The sequence below is a fragment of the Podarcis liolepis genome (assembly GCF_965112155.1).
Source record: "Podarcis liolepis genome assembly, chromosome: Z".
In the NCBI taxonomy this organism is placed as follows: domain Eukaryota; kingdom Metazoa; phylum Chordata; class Lepidosauria; order Squamata; family Lacertidae; genus Podarcis; species Podarcis liolepis.
The window spans coordinates 18,635,105-18,647,340 of NC_139570.1; the positions used below are offsets into that span (position 1 = coordinate 18,635,105).

The window sequence follows — 12,236 nt, forward strand, 5'->3', positions numbered from 1 at the left end:
TTCCTTCCTTCCTTCCTTCCTTCCTTCTCTACTTTTCTTCTGCCCTTCCATCTTTCTTCTTCTTTTCCACACTTTAAATTAACTCTTGTTGTGTTTATGGAGATAGATGTGTGTGCCTAAATGTATGAAAGGTTCAAAGTATCTTAACAGGGAGGAGCTTCTTTATGGAAGAAGATCAAAGCTGTAAAAGATGGATAGAAAAACCTTGCATGTTTTCTGCTGATTGATGTGTTTGCATTACAATTAATAATCTCAGAAATAAAAAAGGAGGAAGCTAGCTGGTTCGTTGTAGTGTGAAGTTTCCTAGGTAATACTCTGCTTTATCAGATTGGTGATGTTGATTTGTGAAGGTTGATGGGTTATGGCTTTGTGGAAGAAAAGAAAACAATTTAACAAGGCGGAAACCAAAGGCTGTGTTGCCTTGGCGCAGAATTTATTTTCTTTTTAGCACACTGTGTATACATCCCTGACTGGAGATAACAGGAATGCAAAGACCACATTCTGGTAGCTGGGGGGCAGACAGGAATAAAATGCATAATCTGAATATTTACTGGTGCAACAAAGCATGAATGCTAAGCAATTTCTGCAGCAACAAATGGGAGGCAATTATATTTTACAGCACTAGAACCACACATAACCCCTTATTTAAACATAGGAATCACAGCCAGGTATGCTAACAAACTCAAAAGTTCTTGTGTCTCAAGTGGCTTCCAACATTTTTGATGGTAACACAGGAGAAGGGAGGTGCCTAAAAACCTGAAATCTGTTTCTTTCCCCCATCCTCAAGTTTGATATGTTTCCTTTCTTTTACATGTAAATAGAACATTTTCTGTGGAAAGAGTTAAAGAACTGGAGGGGGGTGTTGATTCCCCACCCCCACCCCATGTCACTGTTTTTATTTAACACAAGTAAAAGCAGACTCCTCATCCCCACCCGCTCCAGAGTGATGGTGAGAGGCTGGGGCCTACATGCCTCCACCCATTTACATGTGGAATTTCCGCACCTAAAGAAGGCTTAGTTTGGCCTTTGTACATACTATGCACCCCCCCTCCCAAGAATCCTGGGAACTGTAGTTTGTTAAAGATCCTGGAAATTGCAGCTCTATTAGGGCTAAACTACAGTTCCCAGAGGATGTGGGTGGTGCTGTGGTCTAAACCACAGAGACTAGGGCTTGCCAATTGGAAGGTCGGCGGTTCGAATCCCCGCCATGGGGTGAGCTCCCGTTGCTCGGTCCCTGCTCCTGCCAACCTAGCAGTTTGAAAGCATACCAGTGCAAGTAGATAAATAGGTACCACTCCAGCGGGAAGGTAAACGGTGTTTCTGTGCACTGCTCTGGTTCGCCAGAAGGGCTTAATCATGCTGGCCACATGACCAGGAAGCTGTATGCCGGCTCCCTCGACCTATAGAGCGAGATGAGCGCGCAACCCCAGAGTCGTCCGCGACTGAACCTAACAGTCAGGGGTGCCTTTACCTTTACAGTTCCCAGGATTTGGGGGGGGGTATGCTATAACTGCACTTTCACTGAATGGTGTGTTTGCAGCCTTGGACTGAGATCAAAAACTAGATTTGCCTTTTATCTCCCTTGGGTCCCTCTGATTCCTGTGGCTTCCTGACTCACAGGCATCAAAGCAGGGCTGACTCTAAATTTTGAGGGAGCTCTCAGTAAACTGCCCTCTGTTAATCTCCTTTAACTCTGCGTACATTGCGGCTCAGAAGTTGCAGGCAGCGAAAGGACGCCAATGGAGCAGACATGACATAGCATCAAGGGGATTGTGGAGAAGCTTAACTGGCAACTCCCAGAACCTCTTGAGGAGAAACCTTGTCTGGGGCATTGTGGGAAATGAAAATGGCCACTCCTAAACTCAGCTGCCTGGTGTGTGTTGTGGGGGAGGAAGGCTGAAATGGGGACGCAAGGCAGGTATCAGTGTTGGGCCTTGTCAGGTTGTGGGGTACTCCTTCCTGTTTCTTGGCCCCATGTGGGGGACCTGTGGCCCTCCTGATGTTGCTGAATTACAACTGGTCTATGCTTGGAATTGTAGGAAAACAACTTTTGGAGGGCCAGAGGCTCCCTATTTCTGCTCTTTGTTCTTTTGCGAAGTCTTTAAAAAAAGAAAAAAAGGTCAGACCACCTTTCTCATTTGCTTGTCCTTCCCTCTTTCCCTCAATCTTACCAATTAAGCATATCTCAGATCCATTTATTATTACGTTGTATTTTTACACCATTTAATGTCAGCACATCTTTTGATCCAGGGAGAATCTGAAGTCTATAGGTCAGAAGGGGGCTAATCAGGGTTGAAAAGAACCTCCGCTGAGACTAACCATCAGAATAGACAGTGGGGGGCTACGTGGTTCAGTCATCTTGACTACTTCTTTTTTGTAAGGAGTTCTTAAATTTTCTCAAAGCTTTGTCTACTCTGTTTCCTTTCCTCGCTTCTGACATCCCTGTCCTCTTCCTGAACCATTTTTACATGGCTTCCTAGCACTCAGCCCACAGTTCATATGACATTGTGTAGGTTTTTGTTTCCCTCCTTTGCCAACTGACCCCTCACTTCCTTCCAGAACTGAAATTGTTTAATGCTCTGCAACCTTTACTCTCAGAAGTTAGCACATCCAAAGAATATTCCATTACAGCAGCTCAGCCAATAGCAGGAGAGAGTGGAGCTTTAAGAAGACATGCTTATTTTTGTTGTATATAACTGCCCATATTTCGCTGCCCTGTATTTGAGTCTCCAGGGCACATTGTTTCATTGATCTTGTTGCTTGTGGCTTATTGATGTTTATTCTTTGTTCTGCCCCCCCCCTTTGTCTCCCCTCTCCTTTCTGTGCCTGCAGCAAACACTGGAGATGAACCTCACCAACCTCGTTAAACGCAATAGCGAACTAGAAAATCAGATGGCCAAACTGATACAGATCTGCCAGCAGGTGGAGGTATGTGTTGGTTGCAAATTTTTCGATGGTGAGGGCATGTTGGTGTGTCTTGTATGTGTGTTGGGGATCAGGTGGGAGAGCAGTTGCTGGGCGGGGGGGGGGGGGGGTAGGAATAAAACTACACTGTAGACCACTCACCAGACTTTCTGCAGTGTGATGCAAGAGTATGCAGCGGCACCCTTCCAAGCTGGTTCCACCATCATGGACAACTGTTGAACATATTCCAAGTAACGCAGGGTGTAAAGTCAGCACCTTTGCTGAAGCTTAGCAAGTCTGTTCAATGTCTGGATGGACCTGTGCCTTGCTTCAGGTTCCATTATGGAAGAGTAAGTAAATATATAAAATAAAACAAAACAACCTACATGCTGCAAGTCCAGCTGCTGTGAATCAGCATGTGGGGGGGGGGCTCATCCAGGGATGGTCCATGGGCTTTCCTCTCCTTGCAGGGAGAGAGCAGCAAATGTAGAACAGGAAGAGAAGGCGAAAGTTTGCCTGCTCTGCAGTTGTAGAGCTGCTGCTCTGCTCCTACCATTGCTGGCGGTCCCTCATGTAAATATATTATGTTTATATCTCCTCCTTTGCTCCAGGGAGCTCAGGGTAGAAGTTACGTTTCTCACAACAACCCTGCAGAGTACACTAGGGACCTTGGCATGCAAAGCACGAGTTGTGCTACCAACAGACACGAGAAGCAGAACCTTCCCTTTTACACAGTGTGTAGGCTCAGATGGGAGTGGAAGTTGGTTAGACTGCAAGGCAAGAGGGAAGCAGCAGCATGCGAAGCAGGAAGGGATGAAAGAGGAAAGCCTTACTCTTTATTAAATTTCTATCCCACCCTTCCTCCCAAAGGAGCCCAAGGCAGCAGACAGTAAAGCAGCAAAACAATGCAATTTAAAATAAAATATGGACATGATAAGAACATCTTAAAAATTTTATTATTATAGTAAACTTGGAACTTGCACCACTTTCACTTACAAGATCTCAGGTTTACGGGGGTGAGGTGGAGGAAGAAATACATAAATGGAGAGTGGGTATCATTGGCCTTGGGAAGGAGGTGTGAGGGCTCTGGGAGGCAGCCTCTGAAAGCCTTTATGTCTCAGAAGATGCCAATCAGGCACCTTTTGTTTGGTTTTCTAAGGGTGTCTTGTCTCCCCTACCACATGCCTTTTCTAGCTGCTCCCAGCCCTCTCATTACACCCTGTGAAAACCAGATGCCAACAGATTAATACTTCCCTGTAGCTATTAAGTGGCAAGAGCCATGACTTCATCAACAATGAACCCTCATCTAGTACATCTGAAGGCAAGAGAGCACTTTAATGCTGTACTATTTCCAAAGGCAGAACAATTAATAGTGAATTAGTTCGCTGCTTTGTTTACCAAGGCAGTACACTGGGAGAAGCCATAGCAATTAGTTTCTTCTTAATGGGCTATTGATTTTCAGTTACTAAATTAAGAAGTGGTTCCTTGAACAAGCTTCTTCTTCTCCTTTTTAATAATGGAAGTAGAGATACTGATCTATTGCAGTGGAATCCAATTCGATAACTGGTTATTTAGTTTACTTGAATTAGTTTCCTCTGGAGAAGCCACCTTCCCAACCTCTGCATGCACACCCACTGGTTATCTTCCTAACAAGGCCAGCCCAACCATTAAGCAGGGTGAGGCAGCTGCCTCAAGTGGCAGATACTTGGGTGTGGGATAGGTGGGAAGGAGAGGTGCTAGAGAAAAAGGCAAGTAAGAGGTGACATAATAGATGTTCATAAAAGCATACATAGCATCAAGAAAGTGGATAGAGAAAATATATACAGTGGACGCTCAGGTTGCCAATGTGATCCGTGCGGGAAGCACATTCGCAACCCACAGCGTCCACAACCCGCAGCGCCGCGTCTGCACATGCACGGGTCACGATTTAGAGCTTCTGCACAGGCGCTGAAACCCAGAAGTAACCCGTTCCGGTACTTCCGGGTTTGGCACAGTGTGCAACCCGAAATCGCACAACCCGAAGCATCTGTAACCGGAGGTATATCAAATGAAGCTGCACTGTGATCTTGCTTGTTCAGTGACCTTTGGTTGTGAAGCAGTTTATAAACCTACAAATAAATAAATAAAGTAAGTAAGTAGCCTGTGGTCCAGTGGTCAGCCACTGGTCAGTTTCCAGTAGGCTACCCAATGCCTGTTGGTTGCTGGGGCTGTGGTAAAAAAATGCTCTTTGTCTGATCCTCCTTAGAAGGATGAGGAATCTGTTGCCCTCCAGATGTTCCTGGACTCCAGCTCCCATCATCCCTGACCATTGGGCCATGCTGCCTGGATCTGATGGAGTTGAGTCTGGAGGGCCCCACAGGTTCTATGCCAAGGGCGTGTGTACACATGATAACTTTAACAGAGACCAGTGATACTTTAACTGTCAAGAGACCCAGAGTCTTCATTTTCACTTTGTAAATTTTAAAGAACAGTTGGCAGATAGTGGGCTGATCAACATGATTCCACGTTTCTCTCTTCCCAAATCCTTCCTCAGAACACACCTTTCCTGAAAAGTTTTTGTCGTGACCAATTAATCCTTCTTCCCAACAGCAACAAAAACCACAATACATTCTAACCTAGTTTGATCCCATTTCGCCTTCTCCTTTGTTGTTGTTGTTTATTGTCAACATTTAAATTTTAAGGTCCTGCTGTTCCACTTCTAACCTACCCAATAACTGGGGTAGTAAGCATCCCTCTGGATGTTGTTGGACTACAACTCCCATCATCCCATATCACTGGCCATGCTGGCAGGGGTTGATGGGATTTGGAGTCCAGCAGCAAAAACCTTGTCTTCCCTTGCCCTATAAAGCTCAATGTGCAATGATAGCACTGTTAAAATAACACCTAGGGATTGTCACACAATTAAAGAAATCTTAAATCAGTTTGGTTGTGGGTATTTTGATGATTTACATACAGCAGGGCAAAACTGATAGTTCTGAAGATAACATACTTTTTAAACAATGCACATATTTGTTTCAGTCAAGATCCTATTAGCAGAGGCATTGCATGTTCTCTTTAGCACAGGACAGAACTCTCCTTAAAATGATATTTGTTCTATATGCAGCTTTATAAGTTGTATTAAAAAAATAATATATATATATATATATATATATATTTAATTAGGATGCCTTTTTAGTTGGTCAAAAAGCTGTTAATCTAATGGATTAATCAACCTAAATTGCAGTTTTCAGCTCATTTAACTGGGAGTAAGCCTCATTAAACACAGTTGGGCTTCTTTCTGGGTAAACACGTTAATAATGTAATTATTGCTGTCTTTACTCTTTTTGCATTTACTTCTGACTTCGCTGTTTACAATTCCCCACTTATAGTATGTACTATATCTGCAACTCACAACAGCACTTCATGCATCTGATGAAATGGGCTGTAGTTCACAAAACCTTATGCCTCAATAAATGTGTTACGTGTTTGGCTATGTACGCGTTCCTGCCTTAAAATGCAGTTAGGGAATTACTTTTCTGAATTTGGATTGAAGCTGGCTTGGGAGAACACGCATCCAAATGCATCTGTATATTTCCTAAGAAACACCCAGGTAATTGCAGGATGGATATGGATTGTGACTCACGTTGTGTGTATACTGCTCCCCAAATCAGTGCTGGGAGTGCACTGGGTGCAAAATAAATGGGAGCACCACAAGACTCTTTGATGTCAGTGCTATCTCTGCCACCACTGCAGTTTTTACTGTCTCTGCCCACCACTGTCACTCCCTTGAGGAATGCCTTGTTCTTGTAAAGCAATGCCAGTCCCCTCCTAGTAAAAATCTCCCAGTTTCAGCCACTCTGTCCTCTGGGAAAGGATTTAATATTTGCAGCAATTTCATTTTCAGACAAAGCTCGTCGTGGAAGAGGTATAAGTCTCATTTCCCCATCACCAACCCTCTCCAACTTCTCACCATAAAGTGGTCAAAATGTGTGTCCCGAGTCCCTTCGGCAGGCTGTAAAGCTAAATACAGTAAATGAAATAATCGTTAAGTGCCAGCCCAAAGCAGGAGGGAAGGACTCACAGTTTCAAATCTCACAAACGAATTTATTGGCCCCAAGAGGCTACTGACAGGAGGGCAGTTATGTGCCATTGAAGTGGTGTGGTTTATAGAAATATAAGGAAATGCCTTATATTGAGCCAGCCTAGTGGCCTTTGGCAATGTTTCCCTGCTTATTTCAGTTTAACAAACCTTCTGTGCTATTTTAACTCCTGTGCACTGCCCACACTTAAATTCAGCTGCTCAGTTGCATTCCCCGACATGTATCTTCCAGGTGTAAAGTCCTTCGCACTTTCTGTTTGTTTAATTATTATTTTTTTGAACATTTAAAGCATTTTGGGCTTTTTACTTTAGATAAAAGGCAAGCAACAGGCAACATCATAGTGCTGCATAAAATTATGCATTGCATGGGGAAAAGGGATAGATAAAGGTGTTCCCCTCTCACATAATACTAGAATTTGTGGATATCCAATGAACCTGAATGTTGGAAGATTCGGGACAGATGAAAGGAAAGTACTTCACGCTTTCACATAGATAAAACTATAGAACTTCCTCGCATAGAAGGCAGTGATGACCACCAATTTGAGTGGCTGTAAAAGACTATGAGATAAATTCATGGAGGATAAGAATATCCTCCATGACAGCTGCAGCACCTGAAAGGTGTGCCCAGGGGTAAGCAAAATTGTGCCTTCCAAATGTTGCAGACTACAACTCCCTTCAGTCCCAGCTAGCTAAGGCCAATGGTCAGCCCTAAATATTTTGGGCCTCAATTATTTGTTAAGCTGCCTGCACCTGTACCATCCTGTGCTCATCCCCTAGATACGTGGAGTTGGTGGCCATGAGAAACAGGACATTTGATGTCATGGCCCCGCAGTGTTGGAATTCCTTCCCTGTAGATTTGCAGTTGAGTTGCTAGACTCCAGACATTTGGAAGGTCTCTTTCAGTTGGCTTCCATTTAATAATTTCTCTTTTTCCCCTGGCTGGATTGCAGGTAGAATTGGTTGTGGTATGTTTTAATGGCCAATGGGTTTTAAAATTTGGAATTGAATGGGTTTTTATTATTTAGTATTTTTTGTCATTCTTATGGGTTTTTTTGCATATTGGATGGGCATCACTCAGAGAGAAAAAGAGATGAGTAGAAGCAAGGAGAGAGGAAGACTTCAGAATCCCAGATAAAGGATCTGTAAGGTATAAGGCAGGGGTCTGCAACCTTTAAGACAAAAAGAGCCACGTGGACCCGTTTCTGAAGAAAAAAAAACTGGGAGCTGCAAAACCATTACGACATTTAAAACAAATATATCTCCAGAGCCGCGATCTGACAGCGGGCGGGAAGGTGACGTCGGGACGGTGCGTGACTAACGCACGCACCGCCCCCATGCGACGTCACAGCCAGTACAGCGCCCGCCACAGTGGGGAGTGTCGGGGCGCACAATGCGCCTCCTCCCCTCGCTAGTATCCGCCCCGGAGCCGCAGCAAAGGTGTAAAAGAGCCACATGCAGCTCCGGAGCCGCGGGTTGCTGACCCCTGGTATAAGGATAAAGTCATAGACTTAGGAATCCAGGAGCTGGAAACCAGGAGCCAAGAGTTGTGCTGGGGAGTCAAGAGTTGAGGGACCAATTCAGGAGTCAGAGCCAAGCCAGAGTCAAAGAGCACATCAAAACACCATCACATCTAGGAAGACCATTGTTTCTCAAGCAAAGTCCTATCCCAGACGGGAAGTCTTATTATAGCCCTTCCTGTCCAGAAAGGTTCAATAGCCAACCTGGGTGGAGGGCACAGATCCAGAGGCTGAGAATACTTCAGTGCCTTAGGCTAGAAGATGCTTCAATCTGCGGTTCTGGGCATACTGGACAGGGCAGTTGTTCACAGAGGTACAGCAGTTTCTTTAAAACAACCTCCTCTAACTAGGTGTCAGTAGTGGCTGGTACCCAGAGACAGGGAGGCAGCTGGTGTAACCAGAACCAAGGCAAGGCAATTAAACATTCAAGTTTCATCCCCATCCTCCTACACACTGCTAAGTCAACATTGGGACTATGGTGGAGGAAGCTAACAGGCAATGCCACCTCTTGGTCTAGTTGCAAGTAAGACGCATGTGAGGACCAGCCGAGGGCGGACTGAGATTGGTGGGATGGTGCTCCATTTATACCAGTGGACCAATCCCCACTTCCAGTGCCCTCCAAATGTTTTTGACTACAACTCCCATCAGCCCCAGACAACACTTTAATAGAGCCCAAAACACCTGGAGGAGAGCAAGTTGGCGGAAGGCTGTTTTAACATAATATATTGCTGTTGCACTCTGCTGAGATATTGCTGTTGAATCTCTGCTGAGAATCCAGGTGCTTACCCAAGACTGTTTTGTTAGAAAATCAAGGCACAGTGGTGCAGCCTCTCCCACCCAGCACACATTGTGTTCTCGCTCCATTCATCCTCTTCCCAAAAGAAAGACAGCCCAGGCTCCATTCAGCCACTCTTCTTTTTCCTTCAGCCTATGTCATGCAAGCTGGAATCCTAAACCCATCTCTGCCCACTGTAACCCTGGCAACTCACAGATTCTAGGGTCCTCCCTTGATGTGCTGAAGACTGGGTATCAACATCTTTGCATTTCTTAATGGCTTATGCCCAGGTGTTGCTCCAGCAGGAAAGGCCAGCTTAGTCTGCATTTCTACATTGCTAAAGCCAACACCTGTCATCTCACCTTAACTCTCAAAGCACTGATTAAGCCCCAGCGCCCAGGAGCCTGGAAGAGGTCAGGGTGCCCACAAACCCTTAACAGTATGTTGCACCAGGCTAAGGAACATTGGCTCACCTCTGGCCTGGCAGCTGAGCAAGATTTCAACCCTGGCTACTGCCACCCAGATTTCAACATTCTTGCCACTAAAACTTCCTGGTTCCTTCCATCTGCAGCTCCTGGTGTGTGTATATATGATCATACTGCCTCCTACTCAGCTGCTTTCTGAGCCACCTGTGAGATTCATCTTCCTCCTGCTGAGGCATCATCTTCCAGTGGCTCTGAGGCCTGGGCCATGAACTGCCATTGAAAGCGGCTGCCGCACTTTGTGTTTCTGCTTACCCAGCAACTTGATCAAAAGCGAAGCAGATGAAAGGGATCCAAGCAGCCTTTTCCTCTCGTTAGTCTTGCTGAGAGGGCAGCCTAGCCAAAGGGGAAACAGTTCCCCCTCTTAACTGCTTCTGGCTTTTAGCTGTGCTTCTGAAGCTGTTTTCATTCTGGCAACAGTGCTAGCCCTTTGCTTTCCCGTGTCACTTGTGGCAGACAAAGAGAAGGGAAGGCTAGCAAGGTAGGATTGATTTGAGCATCAGAGTTCAACTCTGGAATCAGCTTTCCAGTGACAGGGTTTGCCCTCCAGACCACAAAACACTGTAGCATCTATAGCAGGGGTGGGGAAACTTTTTTCCGGGCAGCCCCCTAGGGGCTGCATGCCAGTAGTGAGTGAGGCCATAGGCAAAAGTGGACAGAGCAAAGAACATACTTTTTCTCTTTGTGCAATAAGGTCATTTTAACCCATTTTCACAGACCGTTCTCTATCCTCCATCCAAGCAAGCAAGACCATTACAAGAGTTCAAAGGACACATTCCAGCCAGGCAGAAACACTCAAAAGGGGTACAAAACAGAACTGCTGAGGGGTGTGGCCTGTGGAGAGTCCCAGGGGCCAGGCAGAGAGGCCTGAGGGCCACATTTGATTCCAGGAACTGGTGCTCTCCATCACTGGTCTAAAGGACTGCTTACTCCAGGGATGTGCAACCTGAAGCCCTCTGCCTAATTTCCTAGGATGCTTGGCCTAATTGCAGAAGCAGAAAGTATAGGACGCTGCCATATATCAAGTCAGACCATTGATCCATCTAGCTTAGCACTGCATACACAGACTGGTAGTGGCTCTCCAGGGTTCTCTCCTAGTTCTACCTGGAAATGCCAGATATTGAACCTGGGACCTTGCAAAAGAGATGCTCTGCCACTGTGTCACTGTCCTTCTGCACAGAGGTGATGGAGAGGCCCTTTCTGAGAAGATACAGGGCCCATGCTGCTCATCAAGCATCACTTGAATATCTGGCTCTCCCTCTGCAAGTACTAGGCAGCCAAAGCTTTCTTTAGTCCTTAACATTTCATACTTCTGGGCACTTACATTGAAAGAGAGCACATACATGCATGTCCCCCCCCCTTCTTCCCATGCACCAGCTGCTGCATGTTGCCTCAAGACCTATAAGGAGCACACCAAATGGGATTTGCTATTTTCTTTCAGTTGGGGAGTTTCAGAATCCCTTCCAACCCTGGGCTGCATTTTTCCATTTCATTTAGAAGCTTTAAGCTCTGCCAATCACGCCTTCCAGCCTGTGCAGCCAAGGAAATGCACATTTTCTGTCTTAGTGAGCTTGTATCTTGCCAGTTGTCAGATGCAAAGGCCTGAAAGCCAGCAGAAAACGAGGCAGCAGGAAATATCTTCAAAGCTGGGGAGAAACCCCACTACAGTGGTACCTTGGGTTAAGAACTTAATTCGTTCTGGAGGTCTGTTCTTAACCTGAAACTGTTCTTCACCTGAAGCACCACTTTAGCTAATGGGGCCTCCTGCTGCCGCTGCACTGCCACCGCACGATTTCTGTTCTCATCCTGAAGCAAAGTTCTTAACCCGAGGTAATATTTCTGGGTTGGCGGAGTCTGCAACCTGAAGCGCCTGTAACCTGAAGCGTATGTAACCCGAGGTACCACTGTATCTCTGCTTCTGTGGTGGTGTAGTGGTTAAAACTAGGACCTGAGAGACTTGGGTTCTAATCCCTGCTCAGTCATGAAGCTAACTAGATGGCCTTGGGCCAGTCAGATTCTGTCAGCCTAGCTTACCTCACAGGGTTGTTATCAGGGTAAAAAGAAGAGAACCATATGTGCCACCTTGAGCCACTTGGAGGAAAGGTGCAATAACAGTTTAAAATAATTTAATTCTCTTATTTCCCCTGCTCCTTTTTACCCGACAACCACACCTGACTTTGTATTTAGGCACCCTTTGCAGAGAAGGTGAAGCATTAATGCCCAATCTTCTCCTTCTCTGTTCCATTGCACAAAGCCATGCTATTCTTTTTCTCCTGCCCCTTTTCTTCCTGCTTCCCCTCACCTGGTTTCCCTTCTTTGCTGCACCTTCTCTATTCCAGGCTAGTATTGCCTTGGCATTTAATTTTTTGTCCACTGGTCAATTAAGCACAGCATATAATGAAAGGTCAGTGTGGGATTACTTCCTGATGCAAACAGAAGCTTCAAATGAGCAATTTTCATCAATACCACACTTAAGATTA

The 12,236-nt window shown here is 45.5% G+C and overlaps 1 protein-coding gene across 2 annotated transcripts in view; it reads left to right on the plus strand.

Annotated features, from left to right (window-relative positions):
* Positions 1 to 12,236, plus strand: part of MID2 (midline 2) — a 211,496-nt gene that overhangs the window by 153,144 nt on the left and 46,116 nt on the right. For both annotated transcript variants that reach the window (XM_083484726.1, XM_083484727.1), the window contains exon 3: positions 2,833 to 2,928. In XM_083484726.1, the coding sequence (XP_083340852.1) occupies positions 2,833 to 2,928 (96 nt within the window). The remainder of the gene's footprint in view (positions 1 to 2,832; positions 2,929 to 12,236) is intronic.